The sequence below is a fragment of the Oncorhynchus mykiss genome, chromosome 5, assembly GCF_057628025.1.
Source record: "Oncorhynchus mykiss isolate SJ-2025 chromosome 5, ASM5762802v1, whole genome shotgun sequence".
NCBI classification, from domain to species: domain Eukaryota; kingdom Metazoa; phylum Chordata; class Actinopteri; order Salmoniformes; family Salmonidae; genus Oncorhynchus; species Oncorhynchus mykiss.
Genome location: NC_143026.1, coordinates 72,317,880 through 72,345,022, shown reverse-complemented (window position 1 = coordinate 72,345,022; position 27,143 = coordinate 72,317,880). Strand labels below are relative to the sequence as shown.

The 27,143-nt window shown below is 41.6% G+C and overlaps 1 protein-coding gene across 1 annotated transcript in view; it reads right to left on the bottom strand.

Annotated features, from left to right (window-relative positions):
• si:ch211-51h4.2 (uncharacterized) overlaps positions 1-27,143 on the bottom strand; it is a 91,993-nt gene that overhangs the window by 39,256 nt on the left and 25,594 nt on the right. The window contains exons 7-8 of the mRNA XM_021604126.3: positions 26,803-26,868; positions 14,474-14,597 (exon numbers count right to left, since the gene is read on the bottom strand). Of these exons, the coding sequence (XP_021459801.3) occupies positions 14,474-14,597; positions 26,803-26,868 (190 nt within the window). The remainder of the gene's footprint in view (positions 1-14,473; positions 14,598-26,802; positions 26,869-27,143) is intronic.

Genomic DNA, 27,143 nt, shown 5'->3' with positions numbered 1-27,143 from the left:
ACATCTCAAGACATCAGTCAGGAAGTTAAAGCTTGGTCGCAAAGGAGTCTTCCAAATGAACAGTGACCCCAAGCATACTTGTGGCAAAATGGTTTAAGGACAACAACGTCAAGGTATTGGAGTGGCCATCACAAAGCCCTGACCTCAATCCTATAGAAAATTTGTGGTCAGAACTGAAAAAGTGTGTGCAAGCAAGGAGACCTACAAACCTGACTCAGTTACACCAGCTCTGTCAGGAGAAAAGGGCCAAAATTCACCCAACTTATTGTGGGAAGCTTGTGGAAGGCTAGCCAAAACGTTTGACCCAAGTTAAGCAATTTAAAGGCAATGCTACCAAATACTAATTGACTGTATGTAAACTTCTGACCCACTGGGAATGTGATGAAAGAAATAAACACTGAAAGAAATCATTCTCTCTACTATTATTCAGACATTTTGACACTCGTCGTTGAAATGAGGTGAGGACCAAAGCGCAGAGTGGTAAGTGTTCATCATATATTTATTAAACCGAGAAAACTAAACAAAATAACAAAGGAGAAATGAAACGAAACAGTTCTGAAAGGTGACATACACATAACAGAAAATATTCACCACCCACTCAAAAGTGAAACCAGGCTACCTAAGTATGATTCTCAATCAGAGACAACTAACGACACCTGCCTCTGATTGAGAACCATACCAGGCCAAACTCAAAACACAACATAGAAAAAGGAACATAGACAAGCCACCCAACTCACGCCCTGACCATACTAAAACAAAGACATAACAAAAGAACTAAGGTCAGAACGTTACAGACATTTCACATTCTTAAAATAAAGTGGTGATCGTAACTGACCAAAGACAGATCATTTTTTACTCAGATTAAATGTCAGGAATTGTGAAAAAGTGAGATTAAATGTATTTGGCTAAGGTAAAGTATGTAATCTTCCGACTTCAACTGTATATATACAGTACCAGTCAAAAGTTTGGATGCACCTACTGAATAAGGGTTTTTCTTATTTTTTAAAAACTATTTTCTACATTGTAGAATAATAGTGAAGACATAAAAACTAAGAAATAACAAGGAATCATGTAGTAACCAAAAAAGTATATATATTTTAGATTCTTCAAAGTAGTCACCTTTGCCTTGGTCACAACTTTGCACACTCATGGAGGCCAGGTCATCTGATGCAGCACTCCATGACTCTCATTCTCTCAACCATCTTCACCTGGAATGCTTGAACGAACAGTCTTGAACGAGTTCCCACATATGCTGAGCACTTGTCTGCTTTTCCTTCACTCTGCAGTCCGACTCATAAAGAACCATCTCAATTGGGCTGAGGTCGGGTGGTTGTGGAGGCCAGGTCATCTGATGCAGCATTCCATCACTCTCCTTCTTGGTCAACTAGCCCCCTACAGCCTGGAGGTGTGTTGGGTCATTATCCTGTTTGAAAATTAATGATAGCCCCACTAAGCGCAAACCAGATGGGATGTTGTATCGCTGCAGAATGCTGTGGTAGTCATGCTGGTTAAGTGTGCCTTGAATTCTAAATAAATCACAGAGTGTCACAAGCAAAGCATCCGCACACCATCACACCTCCTCCTCCATGCTTCACGGTGGGAACCGCACATGCAGAGATCATCCGTTCACCTACTCTGCGTCTCACAAAGACACGGCAGTTGGAACAAAAAATCTAAAATTTGGACTCATCAGACCAAAGAACAGATTTACATCGGTCTAATGTCCATTGCTTGATATTCTTGGCCCAAGCAAGTCTCTTCTTCTTATTGGTGTCCTTTAGTAGTGTTTTTTTTGCAGCAAGTTTTTGCTTTGTCATTATGGGGTATTATCAAATCAAATTACATTTTATTTGTCACATGCGCCGAATACAACAGGTGTAACCCCTTACAGTGAAATGCGAGAGACAGAATCTAAAACAAAAATCCAGAAAATCACATTGTATGATTTTTAAGTAATTAATTAGCATTTTATTGCATGACATAAGTATTTGATACATCAGAAAAGCTATGTTTGCAGTTACCGAGATCATACGTTTCCTGTAGTTCTTGACCAGGTTTGCACACACTGCAGCAGGGATTTTGGCCCACTCCTCCATACAGACCTTCTCCAGATCCTTCAGGTTTCGGGGCTGTCGCTGGGCAATACGGATTTTCAGCTCCCACCAAAGATTTTCTATTGGGTTCAGGTCTGGAGACTGGCTAGGCCACTTCAGGACTTGAGATGCTTCTTACGGAGCAACTTCTTAGTTGCCCTGGCTGTGTGTTTCGGGTCGTTGTCATGCTGGAAGACCCAGCCAAGACCCATCTTCAATGCTCTTACTGGGAAGGAGGTTGTTGGCCAAGATCTCGCGATACATGGCCCCATCCATCCTTCCCTCAATACGGTGCAGTCGTCCTCACCATGCTGCTTGCCTATTGTCCTGTAGCCCATCCAAGCCTTGTGCAGGTCTACAATTTTATCCCTAATGTCCTTACACAGCCCTCTGGTCTTGGCCATTGTGGAGAGGTTGGAGTCTGTTTGATTGAGTGTGTGGACAGGTGTCTTTTAAACAGGTAACGAGTTCAAACAGGTGCAGTTGATACAGGTAATGAGTGGAGAACAGGAGGGCTTCTTAAAGAAAAACTAACAGGTCTGTGAGAGCCGGAATTCTTACTGGTTGGTAAGTGATCGGCAGTGTATAAAATACTTGTTCTCCCCACTGTATGTACAGTCACTGCAGGGAGGACGTCAACAATGCACTTATTCATGAAGTCGGTGACGGATGTGGTGTACTCCTCAATGCCATCGGAAGAATACCTGAACATATTCCAGTCTGTGCTAGCAAAACAGTCCTGTAGCTTAGCATTTGCTTCATCTGACCACTTTTTTATTGACCGAGTCACTGGTGTTTCCTGCTTAAATTTTTGCTTGTGAGCAGGAATCAGGAGGATAGAATTATAGTCAGATTTGCCAAATGGAGGGTGAGGGAGAGCTTTGTACGCGTCTCTGTGTGTGGAGTAAATGTAGTCTTATAATTGCACAAGGCAAGACCCAGATGCAGAAAAGGGGAGGCAGATGGTTTGAGTCTTTGATATTTATTATTATCCAAAACGGTAGGCAAGAGAGTGATCGTGGAAAGGTAAAAGGTCCAAACCAGTTCAGAGTCCAGGAGGTACAGAGTGGCAGGCAAGCTTGAGGTCAAGGCAGGCAGAATGGTCAGGCAGGCGGCTACAGAGTCTAGAAACAGGCACAGGTCAAAACCGGGAGGGCTAGCAAAAAGAGAATAGAAAAAGCAGGAGCACGGGAAAAACACGCTGGTTGACTTGAACATACACAACGAACTGGGATAAATAACATCTGGGAAAATCAGCGACACTTGGAGGGGGTGGAGACAATCACAAGGACAGGTGAAACAGATTAGGGCGTGACAGGTCTAGAATTTATTCCCCTCCCCTTGCACATTTAACATGCTGGGGGAAATTTGGTAAAACCGATTTAAGTTTCCCTGCATTAAAGTTCCTGGCCACTAGGAGCGCCTCCTCTGGATGAGCGTTTTCCTGTTTATGGAGTATACAGCTCATTCGACTACGAAGGTCTGATTCACACTCTCCCCTGAACAGTTGATGTTGAGATGTGTCTGTTACTTGAATTCTGTGAAGCATTTATTTGGGATGCAATTTCTAACCTCTGAAGCAGAGGTAACTGGGTCTTCCTTTTCTGTGGGGGTCCTCATGAGAGCCAGTTTCATCATAGCGCTTGATGGTTTTTGCGACTGCACTTGAAGAAACGTTCAAAGTTCTTGACATTTTCCAGATTGACTGACCTTCATGTCTTAAAGTAGTGATAGACTGTCATTTCTCTTTGCTTATTTAAGCTATTTTTGCCATAATATGTACTTTGTGTTTTTACCAAATATCTTCTGTATTTGGTACCACTCCTAACAACTCACAACTGTGTCGTGTCTTTGGCTATGCCGGATTAAGTGATATGACATGCTATTCTATAAAATCCTTTCTCTGTAATTAATATTACCTGATTGAGCTAATCATGTAAATGGCACCACGAAATAGTGTTTATAGAGCTGTTATCTTCCGAATAAACTCTGAAAGACCTAGTAATATTTTACATCAATAGCAGTCAATATTAATCGTCACCTTATTTCAGTCTCATCTGAAAGTTGTACATTTTTAGTTATCTTCACGAACCCTGGGTAACAAGTTGAATCAGCAATACAAAATTGGGTTTAATTATTAATTTACTGAATACCTAACTAATTACACATAATTACATATACACAGAATGAATCATACCGTGATTACAAATGATGTCATGAAGGAAAACGTCCCTGGCGGACAAAACAGATATGACAGCTGGTTACACAAAGAAAAGGGGGTTGGGTTTGAGTGAAAAAGTGGGAAGACTGAGGAACAAATGGAGAAGCTCTGCTATTGTAAATACAGTATCTTATGCATTCTAAATTACCGCCCATTTGGAAAAGGAAAATGAAATAAATATTTACTCTGAGCTGCGCTTCGGTAGGTTGGTCGTAGATGCTGGCCGTGTTGGCCAACAGAGATCTTCCTGTCCTCGGAAGAATGTCACTGGTGGTAATTTGGATACGTTGTAGAATCGTCGTTGTCTGGTAGACAGGATAGGACGTCCGTCCTTTCCTAGCCCATGTTTTCATAGTTAATAACCCATGTCTCTTCACAGGGGCGGGCCACTGATTGAGCAGAGCTCTAACCTTATGAAAACCCAATTCTCTCATTTGGAAGCTAAAATTACATTTAATCTTTTCACAAATAGTTTCATGTTCAAACATTTAAATTGCACAACAACTCCATGTGAATCTGATAACTAGAATGTGTAGACTTTCCCAGATACAGTTTATGTCGTCCTGTCATCAGTCATAATGTCTCAGATGACAACTGAACTGACATCATATTCATTAAGTACCAACGCATATTTTCAACTGGTTCTATTACCAAAATATGTTTCCTTTCCCCCCACCGTTTGATGCTCCCAGACTCTCTATGTTTAACAAATGCTATTCAAGAGTCCTTCAGTAGAGTCAAGAGAGAGGGGAGAAAGGTATTTATGGGGGTGTCAAAAACCTTACCCACAGGCCAACGTCATGACAACTGATTGGGTCAAATGCATTAAGAAGGAAAGAAATTCCACAAATTAAAGGCACACCTGTTAATTTAAATTAATTCCTGGTGACTACCTCATAAAGCTGGTTGAGAGAATACCAAGCTGCAAAGCTGTCATCAAGACAAAGGGTGGCTACTTTGAAGAATCTCAAGCATAAAATATATTTTGAGTTGTTTAACACTTCTTTGGTTAGGACATGATTCCATATGTGTAATTTCATAGTTTTGATGTCTTCACTATTATTCTACAACGTAGAAAATAGTAATAATAAAGAAAAACACTGGTACTGTATATATATATATATTTGTATTTTTATTTAGTAACTCAGTCCTGCTTTAAACCTACTCTGGAAAGTTGTAATAGTAGAATGCACAAGGTGACATTTCATGTTAGTCATTGCATATCTTTAGATAGCTATTTATATTTTTTTAGCCCATAGATATTGTTGTAATTTTTTTGTCACTCAAATATCACATGAATATACATTAGACATGGCAAAATGTATAGAATTGCAAGAAAATGTGGTTTAAAACTGCTAAATTTTCTTTACACCCCATTACAAAATGTGTAGAATAAGCTTTAAACCTGCAAAATTCGCAAGATTTCACCAATGGTGGAAGGGGGGCTCCAGCTGAAAAAGACTGAGAACCCCTGGTCTAGGACATCTAAACTCAGCAAAAAAGAAACATCCCTTTTTCAGGACCCTGTCTTTCAACGATAATTCATAAAAATCCAAATAACTTCACAGATCTTCATTGTGAAGGGTTTAAACACTGTTTCCCATACTGGTTCAATGACCCTTAAACAATAAATGAACATGCACCTGTGGAACGGTCGTTAAGACACTAACAGCTTACAGACAGTAGGCAATTAAGGTCACTGTTATGAAAACTTAGGACACTAAAGAGGCCTTTCTACTGACTCTGAAAAACACCAAAAGAAAGATGCCCAGGGTCCATGCTCATCTGCATAAATGTGCCTTAGGCATGCTGCAAGGAGGCATGAGGACTGCAGATGTGGCCAGGGCAATAAATTGCAATATCCGTACTGTGAGATGCCTAAGACAGAGCTACAGGGAGACAGGACAGACAGCTGATCGTCCTCGCAGTGGCAGACCACGTGTAACAACACCTGCACAGGATCGGTACATCCAAACATCACACCTGCAGGACAGGTACAGGATGGCAACAACAACTTCCCGAGTTACACCAGGAACGCACAATCCCTCCATCAGTGCTCAGACTGTCCACAATAGGCTGAGAGAGGCTGGACTGAGGGCTTGTAGGCCTGTTGTAAGGCAGGTCCTCACCAGACATCACCGGCAACAACGTCAACTATGGGCACAAACCCACTGTCGCTGGACCAGACTGGAATGGCAAAAAGTGCTTTTCACTGACGAGTCGCGGTTATGTCTCAACAGGGGTGATGGTCGGATTCGCGTTTATCGTCGAAGGAATGAGGCCTGTACTCTGGAGCAGGATCGATTTGGAGGTGGAGGGTCCGTCATGGTCTGGGGCGGTGTGTCACAGCATCATCGGACTGAGCTTGTTGTCATTGTAGGAAATCTCAACGCTGTGCGTTACAGGGAAGACATCCTCCTCCCTCATGTGGTACCCTTTCTGCAGGCTCATCCTGACATGACCCTCCAGCATGACAATGCCACCAGCCATACTGCTCGTTCTGTGCGTGATTTCCTGCAAGACAGGAATGTCAGTGTTCTGTTATGGCCAGCGAAGAGCCCCGATCTCAATCCCATTGAGCACGACTGGGACCTGTTGGATCGGAGGGTGAGGGCTAGGGCCATTCCCCCCCAGAAATGTCCGGGAACTTGCAGGTGCCTTGGTGGAAGAGAGGGATAACATCTCACAGCAAGAACGGGCAAATCTGGTGCAGTCCATGAGGAGGAGATGCACTGCAGTACTTAATGCAGCTGGTGGCCACACCCGATACTGACTGTTACTTTTGATTTTGACCCCCCCTTTGTTCAGGGACACAATATTCCATTTCTGTTAGTCATATGTCTGTGGAACTTGTTCAGTTTATGTCTCAGTTGTTGAATCTTGTTATGTTCATACAAATATTTACACATGTTAGGTTTGCTGAAAATAAATGCAGTTGACAGTGAGAGGACATTTCTTTTTTTGCTGAGTTTATATATAGGGCTATATATCAATATAGAACAGGATTATCTATTGTCACGCCCTGACCTGAGTATTCTTTGTTTTCTTTATTGTTTTGGTTAGGTCAGGGTGTGACATGGGTGACGTATGTGTTTTTGTACTGTCTATGGGTTTTGTAGGTTTTTGGGGTTGTTTACTATCTAGGTGTTTATGTATGTCTATAGTTGCCTATATTGGTTCTCAATTAGAGGCAGCTGTTTATCGTTGTCTCTAATTGGGAACCATATTTAGGCAGCCATCTTCTTTGGGTATTTCGTGGGTTATTGTCTATGTCTAGTTGGCTGTGTCAGCACTAATATTATTATAGCTTCACGTTCGGTTTGTTGTTTTTGTATAGTTTGTTAAGTGTTCTTCGTCTTTATTAAAAAGTATGTATTCTAATCACGCTGCGCTTTGGTCTCCTCCATACGACGAACGTGACAGAATAACCCACCTTAAAAGGACCAAGCAGCGTGATTGGGAGGAACAGCGCTTAATGTAGAAATTGACCCTGGAGAAGGACCAATGGGTAACAACCTGGGAGGAGATTGAGAGTTGGTTGATCGATCCAGGGAGAGCGCCAGAGCCTGCATGGGATTCTTTGGAACAGTGCGAGGAGGGATACAGGAGAATGGAGGAACGGCGAAGATATAAGGGTACACGGCTAGCACGAAAGCCCGAGAGGCAGCCCCAATAATTCTTTGGGGGGGGCACACGAGGAGATTGGCTAAGTCAGGTAGGAGACCTGAGCCAACTCTCGTGCTTACCGTGGAGCGTGTAACTGCTCAGGCACCGTGTTATGCAGAGATGCGCAAGGTGTCTCCAGTGCGCATTTCTAGCCGGGTGCGCTATATTCCAGCTCCTCGCATTGGCCGGGCTAGCATGAGCATCCAGCCAGGACGGTTTGTGTCAGCTTTACACTCCAGACTTCCAGTACGCCTCCACAGCCCAGTACGTCCTGTGCCTGCTCCCTGCACTCGCCCTGAGGTGCGTGTTCCCAGCCCAGTACCACCAGTGCCAACACCACGCACCAGGCTTCCTGTGCGTCTCCAGAGCCCTGTACGCCTCGCTTCGTTATTGTTATTTTATTGTTACTTTTTTACTTTAGTTTATTTAGTAAATAATTTCTTAACTCTTTCTTAACTGAATTGTTGGTTAAGGGCTTGTAAGTAAGCATTTCACAGTAAGGTCTATAACTGTATTCAATGCATGTGACAAATACAATTTGATTTGGTTTTATGGTTATGGGCGGTAAATCCCATTAAACTTGGTAACTGGGTTCCCGCCATTCAACCCTAGCCTGTACTCTCCCTCTCATTCCCAGCCCTGTAAATCAGGCCAGGGTATTTGTTCTCAGGGTAGCTCTTCTCAGGGTAGCTCTTCTCAGGGTAGCTCTTCTCAGGGTAGCTCTTCTCAGGGTAGCTCTTCCCAGGCAATGCATACCTTTGACACCCCTGCTCTAAACTCATTCCATGGAGGGCCGAGTGTCTGTGGGTTTTTGTTTTTTCCTTTCAATTAAGACCTAGACAACCAGGTGAGGGGAGTTCCTTATTAATCAGTGCCCTTAATTAATCAATGGTGTACAAGTGTGTATTTCAGCTCTCCATAGAATGGGTTTGACACATTATTTAGAGGTACAGTGGCTATGTCTCTCATCACTCATGTCTGTTTAACGTAAAAACTGTAGTCAACTATAAACTTCAACTTAGTTCACAACAGTGAAAAATTGAGATATGCATGTATCCAAAATGGGTGGAGGGCCTTTCAGCTGCTCATCAGTGATGCAAAGCCCAACTCAGCAGAGTTGACTGTGAACAGCTTAAAGAGAAATACTACTGGCGACAGCAACGCAATGCCAAGTTATTTTCGGAGTTGCTTTTTAGGGACCCCCATAAAGATTCAATTTACAGCCAAATTCACAAGGAGGTCAGCGCTGAGCCTGTATCCATTATTCATTGTCAGCCGACACATTTTTCAGTAATTGTTCATAACCACTGTGTCAGCAGTGGAGAGAGAACACTTTTTGCAGTCACTTAAGAGCCATGGCATGTTGGTGAAACTCTGCAGCCTACTCGGTTATTGTGACAAAAGAGCCTGATGAGATATATGTAATTACACTTTCTCGTAGTCTCATACCATATCCAGTATCCACCACTCACTTACCAAAAGTATATGGACACCTGCTTGTCAAAAATCTCATTCCAAAATCATGGGCATTCATATGGAGTTGGTCCCCCCTTTCCTGCTATAACAGCCTCCAATCTTCTGGGAAAGCTTTCCACTAGATGTTGCAACATTGCTGCGGGGACTTGCTTCTATTCAGCAACAAGAGCATTAGTGAGGTTGGGAACTGTTGTTGGGCGATTAGGCCTGGCTCCCAGTCGGAATTCCAATTCATCCCAAAGGTGATCAATGGGGTAGAGGTCAGGGCTTTGTGTAGGCGAGTCAAAGTTCTTCCACACCGATCTCGACAAACCATTTCTGTATTGAGCTCGCTTTGTGCATGGGGGCATTGTCATGCTGAAACTGAAAAGGGCCTTCCCCAGACTGTTGCCACAAAGTTGGAAGCACAGAATCGTCTAGAATGTCATTGTATGCTGTGGCGTTAAGATTTCTCATCACTGGAACTAAGGGGCCTAGCATGAACGGTTGTGCCGTTGTTGCTCCTAGACGTTTACACTTCACAATAATAGCACTTACAGTTGACTGTGGGAGTTCTAGCAGGGCAGAAATTTGACAAACTGACTTGTTGGAAAGGTGGGATCCTATGACAGTGCCACGTTGAAGGTCACTGAGCTCTTCAGTAAGGCCATTCTACTACCAATGTTTGTCTATGGAGATTGCATGGCGGTGTGCTCAAATTTTATACACGTGTCAGCAACGGGTGTGGCTGAAATAGCCGAATCTATTAATTTGACGGGGTGTCCACATACTTTTATACATATAGTGTATGTGTTGAGTGTAGAGGGAGGACAATTGCATCTAGCGAAATATGATTCACAATGCAACTTTTATTTTTAATGCAGTAATCGTGATGAGCAAAATAATGGCAAATATTTTTGATATTTCATATCGTTAGATACTTACCTTAAATTCCACACATAGCTTAGTTCACACATAGCTGCAGTAGAGTATATATCACACAAAATATGACAACATGCCAGAATGTATTCAGATACATGTGCATTAGACAGGTGCAAAAGTCAAATGTACTCCACTGTTAGAATGCATGGGGACATCAGGGATTTTCAGAGCATGAGTATAACAAAGCCATTCTCGTGAGTTGTCTTTTTATGACTCCCTTAAGGATATTATTCTGTCCTTGAGGAACAACAGAGAAATAGAAGAGATTGATTTTAGATTGCTTTGATAACACACACACACACACACACACACACACAGTCCCGGAGCTACAACTCTAGCGGTTAAGATCTAGAAGTTCAGCATAGGAACAGAAGGTTGTGGTGTAATAGCACTATGTCACTATGAGATAGAGAGAACAAGGTCACTGCAGAGAGTCACTGCACAGAGTCACCGCACAGGCAAACTAAAACTAATCAAACCTGCCTCTTTATAGAGAAAGCATTTACAGTGGTTGCTTTTTCTGGTTTATATCTGAAACAATAATTCCGCAGGAACACCATGGACAAAAAGGAAATGGCAGTTTGCCCACTGATGTTCATTTTCAAAGATGGGACGCATTGTAAAGACTGGAACTCACAGTAGCTTACTTAATTGCCATAGCTGAAGGCGCTTTTCTTGGATGAGAGCGAGGTTGACATTTACATGCTTAGCAAAACGTCTTTGATTACCTGTTTATGAGATACAAGATTTGATCAGAGTTTGGCAGATATTGTGAGACACACTGAGAACAACTCTCTCTGATTAGAGGAATACTGCCATCCACACGGCCAAGAGATTTCAGGTCCCCTACGAGCAGTGACAGCCAAGCAAAATGATTTACCAGTCTGCCAGTGAATTGTTATGATGAGGTTACAACCTTACAGATTACCACTGTATGTTTGTGAGTGACTGAGTGTGGGTGTGAAGCTGCACACAGAATGAATAAGACATCACAAGGTACAAATCTATATTTTTGGGACTATTGTGGTACCGATAATGACATTAAAAGAGCGAGACGGAGATGATAAACTCCAGCTCTTAGCTATTCAACAAAAGCATCTAGCAGAGCTTCCTGTAGATAGGGGAGTCGACAAGATAGTACCATCAGATAAGAACAATTACCAACCACTTCCACAGCAACTACAACAAACTTCTGTTGCATTTCTGGCTTCCAGTGGCAGAGACAATAAAACTTTTACTTTCCATAATAATACATTCTGTCCTGACAAAAAACTTGGGTGGTTTTATAAAAAGTTTAAGGACTTGTTTAGATTGCACGGCTGTGTGCTCAATTTTATACACCTGTCAGCAACGGGTGTGGCTGAAATAGCCGAATCCACGCATTTGAAGGGGTGTCCACAATTTTTTGTGTAAATGAATATCTAAAACTTGAAACTAAGTGTTTCTCACTACCTAGATTTAGAGTGTGTGTGTAGTGTAAAGTTAATATGTTAATCAAAAACAGATCCAGAATGAGACTAACCATTTTCAAATTGTTAGTACAGACTAGGCATTCTACTACGCATGTAGCAATAGGGCAACTACATGGACACAGGATAGTCCTTAGTGTTATTTTCTATGTTTGCACCATTTCCTAACACCTTGAGTAATTGTTGTGTCAGATAACTCAACAATAATTATACAAAGCTAAGAGACCACAACCTTGTGGCATGTGGCATCCTGTTATTGTTCTGGCTAAGCCAACAGTAGCGACAGACTAGAACATCTCCAGCAGTGCTTTTGACACCGTTTCTGACATTGAGAATCACTGACCTGAAAAAATCAAATGGCCGCCCGTGTTACACACACAGTGGGATCCTGTGCCATCTGCATGAAGTGAAAAATCTACCATGCCACTTGCATCCTAACTCCCAGCATGTAATGTGACAGAAGACCGACTACAGAGACAGAGTAAAAAGGACAGTAATGACTGCACTGTCAGCTCAAACAGCAGTCATAATAACATTACAGTCATTTATTTAACATGGCAATCTTGATTGCTGTCCTTGAATTCTGACTGGGTAATCAACCTCAACGTTCATGACCCTGCCTTCAGCAGCCTTATCTAGGTCTGCCAACCAGGGACACAGTGGCTTTACATGCACCCTAGAGAGAGCTGCTATTCTCTCAGCCTCTAAGATGGAAATCCATTATGGATGATTATTTAAAGCGGCAGAGTTGTTGAATTATGACCGCATAGGTTTTTTAACTACCACGCCAGACCATTGTCTTACTTTTTCTATGCATTATTAATATATTTAAACAGAAGCCAAATCCAAGTAAGAAACCATATGCATTTTTAATGGATCTATATATCAGATTATTCATTTCAGTAGAAGTTAAAGGCGGCCAAGCCAACCTTAACAGTAAATCCTTGACTGGTGGCAATTAGCAGGCCAGCAGCTAACACACTTCCTGTCCCTGTCTCCTCTTAATGAGTTCCAGGCAGCCATCTAACTCATTTGCATATTCAATTGCTGGCTTGGCAGCCAGACACACATCTTCCTCAGACTGTTTAACATTACTCCTGACCCTTACAGCCTTACAGAACTGGAAACAGAGATGAAGGACCCAATAGGAGAGGATCTAGGAGTATCTGTGGATTATGTGTTACCCAAGGAACAGGAACCAGAGAGAGAGAGGGTGCATATCGGTGGATTGTGAACAAAAAACAACTATTATCACTAAAGTTAATGTGTGGTCATTGACTGTTTGATTCTATTACTGGCAGGGAAATCAAATAAAAGCCCTCCCATTACATTTGAATCATGTTGTACATTTAGGTGTGGAACACATTTCAGTAGTGCCTTATTCAACAGTGTCAGATCAGATATGTCCCCCAGTAAGTGTTGGGGTTTGGTCCTAGCTGATGTAGTGTGGGGCCTGGCCCTGAAAGAGGGTTGCCTGCCTGCCTGCCTCTGGATGGATCCAGCTGCTGCTTAGATGTGCTGCGATTCACAGTGTGACCAAACTGGAGACTGGGGCGGCTCCTACTGCAGCCCATAAAGCTGGCACACACAAATGATAAGCGTTCAAATTACAGATAAGCCCAGACGCCACGGACAAGGATAATACATCAATGAAGGTGAGTGATGAGGCCGATTTGTCCACTGATGAGACGTGGATGAAAACTAATGTCAAGTACCTAGGTGTCAGCTGGCAAGAGGACAACTCCCCTGTTTGATGAATGACTGAGCGTGGTTATTCATAGTATCAACACAGTGTTATTGATATATTCACACTACAGTAGATTATGTTTCTAGAATCAACTAGACAGTGACTGGCACCGGCAGAGAGTGAAACCATAAATTAACCGCTAGGGTAAATCTGAGAAGGATCAAGGACTGTGACTGTTAATTGATATCAAATATTCCAGGTATTATATTAAGTTTGCCAATATCAAACAAAGGTCCTGTGGAGGTAATATAATCATCTAATCTTCTGCAACAATATCCATCACAATCTCTCAGAGGTGGCACTTTAATATGAGTTTTTATTGCATTTCTGTATTTGCATTCAACTACTGAGGGTACGAGACTTCACTCACAGGCTCTGGTATTTTCATTAAGATAAATAATGTGCATTTCATTCCTTTCTTACCTCGGGGGTTGAAACAAAGAGGTGTGCTCACATTGTGAGTTTCTTTGGCCTAATAAATCACATGTCAGAAACCATTATTATTTAATCATTACATCCCATTATGACTGCTGTGTCATCTCCCTGCCTTCATCTCTGTGGATGAACTTCTATTAATCTTTATGACTCTTTATGTAATCTAATGAAGCAGTCACCTCATGAGAATAATTAAGGTATAGCCGTAAACGTGGGAAGGCCAAACTGAGCAGAATCCAAAACCCCCTTTACACTATAAAACACTGTAACATATACAGCATTGTTCAACATTGCCATCTTGGGAAATTGAGCCTATGATTTAAAAAATGCCTGTAATGAAATACATCCAGTTTCTCTTTGAATGCAAACTATGATATACATAATTAGCAACATTGTGCAGTGGATCGGAATCCCAGGATGACTTATTGAAACGGAACACACTTACTGTGATGATCAGCATGATGCCTTTCAGGAGGGTCAGTAGCGACGTGATTGGCTGAATGACCATCTGAGCCAGCAGGATTCCAAGAGAGAGTGTCCAGGTAAACCCAGGAATGACATAGATATGGCTGTAGGTACAGACAGACAGACAGACAGCATTAATGGCACATAATCAAAATAGCTCCCAAGATTAATAGACATTTTTTTATGTGTTAGGCTAATAGCTGTGCATCATTTTCTAAAGGGAGACCATTATTTTTCAACAAAGACCTGTCCTTAGTTTCCCTTAATCAGCAGAAAGCATTGGTAATAACATTTAAAAGAGCCTACAGATAAATTGTTGGAAGGCAAGCAATTTTGATATGCACACAAAGTAAATGGTTTTCCCTATGGACTATAGGCCTATAGTATACGTCTGTTGTCAAAGGCTACTAATGCCATTAATAAATATGATTAGCATACATAGTGGCATACAATGGCCTCATTTCTCACTCAAATCATTTGGTTTGGCCAAAATGGACGGTGGAGACGGTGGATCCCACTAAGAGGGACTGAAATAACCTATTGATTAGTGCCTACAAGGGGATCACTTGAAATTCACTGGGGGTTTTCTTTCCAATAACTGGCCTGCTCTCTGAGGCAATATCCAGCAGATATCCTAAGCCAATAACGTGTTCTTAATAAACCACTCAAGCATTCACATGGGCTGCACCCAGTCCAACTAGAAATAGTTACTCTGAATAATACACAGGTTATGTATTTACTGGAACAAAATAAATGCCCTCTTCAAACTGATAAAGGTAATTACAGCCAAATTCCCATGCAGACAAAGAAAAAAACAAAGTTACAGGGAGCTCACTTTGACTCCACACTTGAGCCACCTTGCTACAGCTGCTACAATACAGAACACCCAGGCAAGTGTCCCTGTGCTCTTGCACTGCAATCAAATCAAATTGTATTTGTCAATAACAATAGCGAGGCTATATACAGTACAGGGGGTACCGGTACAGAGTCAATGTGCGGGGGCACCAGTATCAAGGTAATTGAGGTAATATGTACATGTAGGTAGAGTTATTAACGTGAGTATGCATAGATAATAACAGAGAGTAGCGTAGGGGGGCAATGCAAAAATTCTGGGTAGCCATTTTTTTTTAGATGTTCTGCGTCATATGGCTTGGGGGTAGAAGCTGTTTAGAAGCCTCTTGGACCGAGACTTGGCGCTCCAGTACCGCTTGCCGTGCGGTAGCAGAGAGAACAGTCTATGACTAGGATGACTAGGAGTCTTTGACAAATTTTAGGGCCTTTCTCTGACACCGACTGGTATAGAGGTCCTGGATGGCAGGAAGCTTGGCCCCAGTGATGTATTGGGCCATACGCACTACCCTCTGTAGTGCCTTGCGATCGGAGGCCAAGTAGTTGCCACACCAGGCAGTGATGCAACCCATCAGGATGCTCTCGATGGAGTAGCTGTAAAACCTTTTGAGTGTCTAAGGACCCATGCCAAATCTTTTCAGTCTCCTGACGGGGAATAGGTTTTGTCATGCCCTCTTCACAACTGTCTTGTTGTGCTTGGACCATGTTAGTTTGTTGGTGATGTGGACACCAAGGAACTTGAAGCTCTCAACCTGCTCCACTACAGCCCTGTCGATGAGAATGGGGGCGTGCTCGGTCCTCCTTTTCCTGTAGTCCACAATCATCTCCGTTGTCTTGATCACGTTGAGGGAGAGGTTGTTGTCCTTGCACCACACGATCAGGTCTCTGACCTCCTCCCTATAGGCTGTCTCATCGTTGTCGGTGATCAGGTGATCCCTGTTGTGTCAGCTGCAAACTTAATGGTGTTGGAGTCGTGCCTGACCGTGCAGTCATGGGTGAACAGGGAGTACAGGAAGGGACTTCAACCCTATTCTTAGCCTATTGTACATACGTACTAGTTAAAAATGTGACCTGAATAATATTCACAAATTTCAAAACATTATGCTCTTTCCATGACATAGACTGACCAGGTGAATCCAGGTGAAATGTTTAAGCTTCGAGACAATTGAGACATTGAGATTGTGTACATGTATGTGTACCATTCAGAGGGTGAATGGGCAAGATACCTTGTAGAGTCGATACCTTGTAGAGTCCATACCCTGACGAATTTAGTCTGTTCTGAGGGCAAAATGGCGGGTACAACTCAATATTAATGTTTTGTACTCTCAGTGTACAGTGTGTACTGTAACAGCGTTTGATTGCAACTTTTGTCCATCCCCTCATCCCAGTATGACTTCAAAGTCAATGGACTGTAGCCTGTCTGATGTTACTGACTGAGGTTTTTTTCAGCCAAAGACAATATGTGATGAGCTTTGCTTTGAGGTTGTCCAGATGCATTAACAGAGAGTATAGTCGAGTGGCTGAATTCAGTCAACATTAAATAAATGCTTGGTTATGCATGGTATAAAATACACATTTCTGATACACCTGTACTATAAATGTATGTATAACTTTTAGCAGACAGATATGAATAGGTTATTTCATGCTTTGAATTCTGAAATCTATCGATCCTCCTTGTGATTTCTTGCTTACAGCATTATTTTCTTCCCCAAATATATTATCATAAAGAGCTCTTTCCATTGTTAACTGCTGAGCTGCTGAATATTACTGTGACAGTTATAACAGACAATCAATAAACCCCTTGTCTAAAGTCCAACACATCTCTTTGAAATAGATTTGCTTTGAAGGCCATGATTTGTCTGCATGTTTTCCCAAATGTGCGCTGTAGGCATGTGGGTACAGAGGGGAGGGTTTGCTGGGAGGCTGGGTGCAGCATGCAGTACATTCAGAAAATATTCAGACACCTTGACTTTTTTCACATTTTGTTACACTACAGCCTTATTCTAAAATTGATTAAGTTGTTTTTTCCTCATCAATCTACACATAATATGAAGATGGCGCCAGAGGGGATGGCTGCCGTCTTATCGGCTCTAAACCAACCAGGCTATTTTGTTTGTTTTTTTGCATTGTTCGTAACTTGTTTTGTACATAGTGTTGCTGCTACCATCTCTTATGACCGAAAAGAGCTTCTGCGATTACTCACCTCAGATTAGACAAAGTGTTTTTCTTCAATGAGTCAGAGGTACTACAGACACCCGTCCAGGCCCAGATCCCCGGAATTCGCTGGAGAAGGAAACTGAGATTTCGTGGCAAAAGATCAGAGTGCCTTGTGAGGATCAGGCAACGAGTAGATAACCTGCCTTTGCCTTCACTCCTGTTAGCTAATGTTCAATCACAGGAGGAAAAAAATGGGACGAACTGAAAGCACGTATGTCCTACCAACGGGACATTAAAAACTGTAATTTGGGGCGGCAGCGTAGCCTAGTGGTTAGAGCGTTGGACTAGTAACCCGAAGGCTGCAACCCCCGAGCTGATCAAATACTTATGTCATGCAATAAAATGCAAATGAATTACTTAAAAATCATACAATGTGATTTTCTGGATTTTTAGATTCCGTTTCTCACAGTTGAAGTGTACCTATGATAAAAATGACAGACCTCTACATGCTTTGTAAATAGGAAAAATAGTAGGCAAAATCGGTAGTGTATCAAATACTTGCTCTCCCCACTGTACATACCCCAACCAGAAGCCATGGATTACAGGCAATATCCGCACTGAGCTAAAGGGTAGAGCTGCCGCTTTCAAGGTTATAAGAAATCCTGCTATGCCCTAAGACGAACCATCAAACAAGCAAAGTGTCAATACAGGACTAAGATCGAATCGCACTACAACGGCTCCGACGCTCATCAGATGTGGCAGGGCTTGCAAACTATTACAGACTACAAAGGGAATCACAGCAGAGAGCTGCCCAGTGACATAAGCCTACCAGACGATCTACATAACTTCTATGCTCGCTTCGAGGCAAGTAACACTGAAACATGCATGAGAACATCAGCTGTTCCGGACGACTGTGTGATCACACTGTCTGCAGCCGATGTGAGTAAGACCTTTAAACAGGTCAACATTCACAAGGCCGTAGGGCCAGACGGATTACCATAATGTGTACTCCAAGCATACGCTGACCAACTGGCAAGTGTCTTAACTGACATTTTCAACCTCTCCCTGTCTGAGTCTGTAATACCAACATGTGTCAAGCAGACAACCATAGTCCCTGTACCCAAGAACAGTGAAGTAACCTGCTTAAATGACTACCGACCCGTGGCACTCACATCTGTAGTAGAGGTCGACTGATTATGATTTTTCAACGCCGATACCGATTATTGGAGGACCCAAAAAAGCTGATACAGATTAATCAGCCGATTTTAAAACAAATAATTTATTTATTTATTTGGGGCGGCAGGGTAGCCTAGTGGTTAGAGCGTTGGACTAGTAACCGGAAGGTTGCAAGTTAAAATCTGTCGTTCTGCCCCTGAACAGACAGTTAACCCACTGTTCCTAGGCCGTCATTGAAAATAAGAATTTGTTCTTAACTGACTTGCCTAGTTAAATAAAGGTAAAAAAATAAATAATAATAATTGTAATAATGACAATTACAACAATACTGAATGAACACTTTTATTTTAACTTAATATAATACATCAATAAAATCAATTTAGCCTCAAATTAATAATGAAACATGTTCTATTTGGTTTAAATAATGCAAAAACAAAGTGTTGGAGAAGAAAGTAAAAGTGCAATATGTGCCATGTAAAAAAGCTAACGTTTAAGTTCTTGCTCAGAACATGAGAACATATGAAAGCTGGTGGTTCCTTTTAACATGGGTCTTCAATATTCCCAGGTAAGAAGTTTTAGGTAGTTATTATAAGAATATTTCTCTCTATAACATTTTGTATTTCATATACCTTTGACTATTGGATGTTCTTATAGACACTTTAGTATTTCCAGTGTAACAGTATTATAGCTTACGTCCCTCTCCTCGCCCCTACCTGGGCTCGAAACAGGATTACATCGAATATAACAGGAATACAACAGTCACCCTCGACACATCGTTAGGGGAACAACTACTTCAAGGTTTCAGAGCGAGTTACGTCACCGATTGAAACGCTATTAGCGCGCACCCCGCTAACGAGCTAGCCATTTCACATCGGTTACACCAGCCTAATCCCGGGAGTTGATAGGCTTGAAGTCATAAACAGCTCAATGATTGAAGCACAGGGAAGTGCTGCTGGCAAACGCACGAAAGTGCTGTTTGAATGAATGCTTACGAGCCTGCTGCTGCCTACCACCGCTCAGTCAGACTGCTCTATCAAATATAAAATCATAGACTTAATTATAACATAATAAAATATAGAAATACGAGCCTTATGTCATTAATAGGGTAAAATCCGGAAACTATCATTTAGAAAACAAAACGTTTATTCTTTCAGTGAAATACGGAACCGTTACGTATTTTATCTAATGGGTGGCATCCATAAGTCTAAATATTCCTGTTACATTGCACAACATTCAATGTTATGTCATAATTACGTAAAATACTGGCAAATTAGTTTGCAACAAGTCAGGCGGGCAAAACTGTTGCATATACCCTGACTCTGCGTGCAATTAACACAAGAGAAGTGACACAATTTCCCTAGTTTAATATTGCCTGCTAACCTGGATTTCTTTTAACTAAATATGCAGGTTAAAAAAAATATACCTCTGTGTATTGATTTTACGAAAGGCATTGATGTTTATGGTTAGGTACATTTGTGCAACGTTTGTGCTATTTTCACAAATGCGCTTTTGTTAAGTCATCCCCTGTATGGCGAAGTTGGTCTTCACACAGTTCGCAACGAGCCAGGCGGCCCAAACTGCTGCATATAGCCTGACTCTGTTGCACAGAATGCAAGAGAAGTGACACAATTTCCCTAGTAAATTAAAAGAAATTAATGTTAGCAGGCAATATTAACTAAATATGCAGGTTTAAAAATATATACTTGTGCATTAATTTTAAGAAAGGCGTTGATGTTTATGGTTAGGTGCACATTGGTGCAACGACAGTGCTTTTTTCGCGAATGCGCTTGTTAAATAACCGTTTGGTGAAGTAGGCTATGATTCAATGATAAATTAACAGGCACCGCATCGATTTTATGCAACACAGGACAAGCTAGATAAACTAGTAATATCATCAACCATGTGTAGTTAACTAGTGATTATGTTAAGATTGATTGTTTTTTATATGATACGTTTAATGCCAGCTAGCACCTTACCTTGGCTCCTTGCTGCACTCGCATAACAGCTAGTCGGCCTGCCACGCATTCTCCTCGTGGAGTGCAATGTAATCAGCCATGATCGGTGTCCAAAAATGCCAAGTACCGATTGTTATGAAAACTTGAAATCGGCCCTAATTAATCGGCCATTACGATTAATCGGTCAACCTCTAGTCTGTAGCCATGAAATGCTTTGAAAGGCTGGTCATGGCTCACATCAACAACATTATCCCAGAAACCCTAGACCCACTCCAATTTGCATACCGCACCAACAGATCCACAGATGATGCAATCTCTACTGCAATCCACACTGCCCTTTCACACCTGGACAAAAGGAAGACTCCTGAACAGCTAATCAAATGGCTAACCAGACTATTTGCATTGCCCCCCCTCTACACTGCTGCTACTCTCTGTTATTATGCATAGTCACTTTAATAACACTACCTACATGTACATATTACCTCAATTTCCTTGATACTGGTGCCCCCGCACATTGACTCTGTACCGGTACCCTCTGTATATAGCCCCGCTATTATTATTTACTGCTGTTCTTTAATTATTTGATGTTCTTATCTCTTACTTTTGTTTGTATTTTCTTAAAACTGCATTGTTAATTAACGGCTTGTAAGTAAGCATTTCACTGTAGGGTCTCCTACACCTGTTTTATTCGTTACGTGACAACTACAAATTGATTTGATTTGTTTTGATAATACCCCATAATGACAAAGCAAAAAACTTTTTTTTAGCCATTTTTGCAAATTTAAAAAAAATAAACTGAAATATCACATACATAAGTATTCAGACCCTTCACTCAGTACTTTGTTGAAGAACCTTTGGCAGCGATTACAGCCTTGAGTCTTCGTTGGTATGACGCTACAAGCTTGGCACACATCTTCAAACATCTGCAATCTGAGCAGCTAACCGATCGCTGCAGCTGTACATAGTCTATCGGTAACTAGCCCACCCAATTTTACCTACCTCCTCCCCATACTGTTTATATTTATTTACTTTTCTGCTCTTTTGCACACCAATATCTCTACCTGCACATGACCATCTGATCATTTATCACTCCAGTGTTAATCTGCAAAATTGTAATTTTTCGCCTACCTCCTCATGCCTTTTGCACACAATGTATATAGACTCTCTTTTTTTCTACTGTGTTATTGACTTGTTAATTGTTTACTCCATGTGTAACTCTGTGTTGTCTGTTCACACTGCTATGCTTTATCTTGGCCCGGTCGCAGTTGCAAATGAGAACTTGTTCTCAACTAGCCTACCTGGTTAAATAAAGGTGAAATATATATATATTTTTTAAACACCTGTATTTGGAGAGTTTCTCCCATTCTTCTCTGCAGATCCTCTCAAGCTCTGTCAGTTTGGATGTGGAGTGTTGCTGGACAGCTATTTTCAGGTCTCTCCAGAGATGTTTGATCGAGTTCAAGTCCGCGCTCTGGCTGGGCCACTCAAGGACATTCAGAGACTTGTCCTGAAACCACTCCTGCATTGTCTTAGCTGTGTGCTTAGGGTCGTTGTCCTGTTGGCAGGTGAAACTTTGCCCCAGTCTGAGGTCCTGAGCCCTCTGGAGCAGGTTTTCATCAAGGATTTCTCTGTACTTGCATCGTTCTTCTTTGCCTCAATCCTGACTAATTTCCCAGTCCCTGCCGCTGAAAAACATCCCCAAAGCATGATGCTGCCACCACCATGCTTCACCATAGGGAAGGTGGCAGGTTTCCTCCAGATGCGAAGCTTAGCATTCAGGCCAAAAGTGTTCAATCTTGGTTTCATCAGACCTGAAAATCTTGTTTCTCATGGTCTGAGAGTCTTGAGGTGCCTTTTGGCAAACACCAAGCGGGCTATCATGTGCCTTTTACTGAGGAGTGGCTGCCGTCTGGCCACCCTGCCATAAAGGCCTGATTGGTGGAGTGCTGCAGAGATGGTTGTCCTTCTGGAAGGTTGTCTTTCTGGAAGGTTCTCCAATCTTCACAAAGGAACTCTGGAGCTCTGTCAGAGTGACCATTGGGTTCTTGGTCACTTCCCTGACCAAGGCCCTTCTTGCTCAGTTTGGCCGGGTGGCCAGCTCTAGGAAGAGTTGATGGTTCCAAATTTCTTCCATTTAAGAATGATGGAGGCCACTGTGTTTTTGGGGACCTTCAATGCTGCAGAAATGTTTTGGTACCATTCCCCAGATCCTGTCTCGGAACTCTACGGACAATTCCTTCAACCTCATGGCTTGGTTTTTGCTCTGACATGCACTGTCAACTGTGGGACCTTATATAGACAGGTGTGTGCCCTTCCAAATTATGTCCAATCAATTGAATTTACCACAGATCAACTTTAATCAAGTTGTAGAAACATCTCAAGGATGATCAATGGAAACAGGATGCACCTGACATCCATTTCGTGTCTCATAGCAAAGGGTCTGAATACTTATGTAAATAAGGTATTTCGGGTTTTTAATTTATTTAACCTTTATTTAACAAGGCAAGTCAGTTAAGAACAAATTCTTATTTACAATGACGGCCCACCCCAGCCAAGCCCTAACCCAGACAACGCTGGGCCAATTGTGCGCCTCCCTATGGGACTCCCAATCACGGTTGTGATGCAGCCTGGAATCGGACCAGGATCTGTCGTGACGCTTCTAGCACTGAGATGCAGTGCCTTAGACCACTGCGCCACTAAAATTTCAAAAAAACTGTTTTCGCTTTGTCATTATGGGGTATTGTGTGTAGATTGCTGAGGATTTTTAAAAATGTAATCAATTTTAGAATAAGGCTATAACGTAACAAAATGTGGGAAAAAATCAAGGGGTCTGAATACTCCAAAGGCACTGTAGGCTGTGTGGGGAGAGTGACAGTGTGAAATAATAGCATCCACAGGCCAGGTGGGAGTATTGACAGTGTGGATTTGTCTATAACATCCTTATTTCTGCACGCTGGAGCTAACACCACACCAGAGTAGCATGATAGGGCATACCGCCATAAGGGAAACGAGAACCATTCTTAAAACCTGGACTCTGAATCACTGAATCGCTCACTACAAGCTCACTGGAAAAGAAACATCTAAGGCTGGCATTTACTAACTAATGAGAAATATAGCAGGAAGCTAAATAAGAAGATAATGAACTCACCCCTTTTAAATCATAAACTATACATTTTTGCATCACAGAAAAACAATAAATAGCTCTCAGGAATAACTCTGAATAGCTTTACAACAGTAACATCCCCCATTAGTGTTACTCTTATTACTTACTGACTTACTACTCTTGGGCAGTTTGGCTATTCAAATCCATGCCCTTTCAGACTAAACAGAGGCAGGAGGATATATGTTAGTATGATAATAAAGTGAGGCTAGATGTCTGTGTAGATTCATCAGCCTGCCATCCCAGGGCCCCTCTTCACAAAGCACTTTTCAAATGAAATACTCTAGCAGGCCACACCAAGAGGAGAGGAGGAGATAGCAGTAAGCAATAACACAGCTCAAAGCGTTTAGGGATAATTTTCCCAGATAAATAAACAGATTAATTATTCATATCCGAGGAACTTTAAAGTGCTTTCATGGTTTGGTTGCTTGGTAGATAAATGGATCCTTTCAGCCTGATAACAGAGTATTATTTCTTGTTGTGGAATTTGTCTCTAGTGTATGTTTTCAGAGGAAAGCTAGAGGAAGTGCTTTAATTAAAATGAAAAAGCTCTGTACTCCGAGCTCCACCTAACTCAAGGGCAAAAGGAACATCAGAGCAACTTTTAAGAGGTAAAAGGCAAGTTTAGGAGATCAAATCCTGTTGTGATTTTAGATAGCCTCGGTGATTTACCTCACACTCTTTCACATAAGAGGTTAAGATATTTTCGAATAACAAATATAAACATCCAAACAAACAAGTCATCAAACCTGGGAATACAGTGTGTGAAAGTCTATACATAGAACTAACTATCCTTTTCCTCAAACATTATCACCATTTCCCATCAGAGGCCCAACAGAACTGGCAAAAGAGATTGAGATACGCAATTATCTCAAGGACAGACCCAGCAGAAATGACAGAAACTAGCACCAGGTTGCAATTAGAGGCACTTTTTTATTGAATTAAGATACCGTATGCTGTTCTTGGAGAGGCTACCAGAGTCTGCTTATTCAATTTTCCTGTTTATGTGTGGAGCTAGTGCTGAATACTGATGGCCACTTCAACATGGAACCTGACAGATACTGACTTGAATTTTACCGGTTATTTTTTGAAAGGGCACCTTTGATTTCATTTCTAAGATGTTGGAGAAAAAGAAGCACCTATTTTATATGTTGTCATATGAATAGATTAAAGAAATACCATTTATTTTTCATGAATATATGACAATGTGAATCTTGATATGTGTAGTGAGAAAAACAAAAATAATGTATTCTCTATATCAAAAAGATTTCTCAGATATTGTATAAAGTATTATTTCTGTTTTGTTCTTCTTGTAAAACCGGTGTTTATACTGAAAAAGAGACCCTGCCTTTGGGCAAGATATAATGAGTGCATTTCTAAGTTGTGGTGTTTCAAGTTGTGCAAAAATACATTTTTATCGTACAGACAGAGGCCGTAATCCTTTCAGTTACGACAGTAGTTACTGGAGAAACCTAAAATATGAGTTAAAAGTAAAACATTTAGAGTAATGATAAAAGGGAATGAATTATTCAAAGCAAAGCTTTCTAAAGACTAAGACTTTAAAGAGAAACAGTCTTACAAAATTACAGAAACATGAGGAGTGATATTCACAAGGACCTACTGCCCGAATCCAATAAATATATAAATAAAATACAAAAAGCCACAATGTTTTATGTTCGTGTTTAAACATCATGGTGTAGTCTTAATTATGCTTTCCTTACATCTCAACTAAAATGTAAGACTTACTATTAAAAACCATTGTGTTCTAATTTGCTTGAGGTGTGCAGGTACGTACACACTGAGTGTACAAAACATTAGGAACACATGCTCTTTCCATGACAGATTGACCAGGTGAATCCAGGTGAAAGCTATGATCCATTATTGATGTCACCTGTTAAATCCACTTCAATCAGTGTAGATGAAGGTGAGAAGACAGGTTAAAGAAGGATTTTTAAGACTGGAGACAATTGAGACACGGATTGTGTATGTATACCATTCAGAGGGTGAACAGGTTTGACTGTGTCAAGAACTGCAAAGCTGCTGGGTTTTTCACGCTCAACAGTTTCCTGTGTGTATCAAGAATGGTCCTCCACCCAAAGGACATCCAGCCAATTTGACACAAGTGTGGGAAGCATTGAAGTCAACACGGGCCAGCATCCCTGTGGAACGCTTCGACACCTTGTAGAGTCCATGCCCCGACAAATTTAGGCTGTTCTGAGGGCAAAAGGGGGTGCAACTCAATATTATATCCTAATGTTTTATACACTCAGTATATAACGCTTAATGTACTAATGGGGAATGAAGCATTCCAGGGACCGACCAGGACCAAACCTGCTTAGCTTCAGCAGCATGCCACCCTGCATCCCTCTGCTGGCTTTCTGCTGAAGCTAAGCAGGGTTGGTCCTGGTCGGTCCCTGGAATGCTGCTGGAAGTGGTGTTGGAGGGCCAGTAGGAGGCACTCTTTCCTCTGGTTAAAATAAATAATATATCCCAATTCCCCATGGCAGTGATTGGGGACGTTGTCCTGTGTAGGGTGATGTTAAATGAGTGTCCTGACTTTCTGTTATTCACTTATTGTAAGAGAATGGGTGTTAACCCCAGTGTAATGGCTAAATTCCCAATCAATTTACCTGGGAAATTATGTAGTGACAGCCATTACGATATTCTCAAAATAGTCTAGTGTTATAACAGCACAACTCAAGCTAAGTGTTATGTTTGAAGGCTGTCAATTGCACTGCCAATAAGATAAAGAAGACCTTGTTAGCCAAATGGTCTAGCTTTACTGATATGGCCCTAATCCTAAAATTTGAACCCTAATTTACCCCAGTTAATCACTCATCTGGCCTATTGAAGTCATAATTGGCAAAGACAATGAGAAGTACTTACACCTCAAAAGGGGTAAAGAGTAAACAGTAGAACATGGAAACTACCCACACACTATAATGAGACAATATTTTGACCATTATGATATGTCTGTCACTGCCCTTGTGTTTTTTGGCACTGCAGACTTACCTCACATGTAGAAGAGCGGCGTAGGCCTCACTGCCAGCTAGGACATAGCTGATCCCAATAGACACACTGAGAACAGAGAGAGGGGACTTGTTATTTATAAGCCCTCACTTCATCAAACTAATTAGTGTCTGTTTCACTCAAGTGTGCAGTGACGAGTTACCGGTACTCAAACTGACATCAAGCAGGAAATCTGTTCTGTGCACAGTGCCTTCAACAGACTGAGGTAAAGTTACCACAAGACAAGTACCTTGGACTTCAAATAAGTGACAGAAAGACAAGCTCATATCTTATAGATATCTTACAGTTTTCTTTTTCACATCGGAAACAACGGTATCATCTTT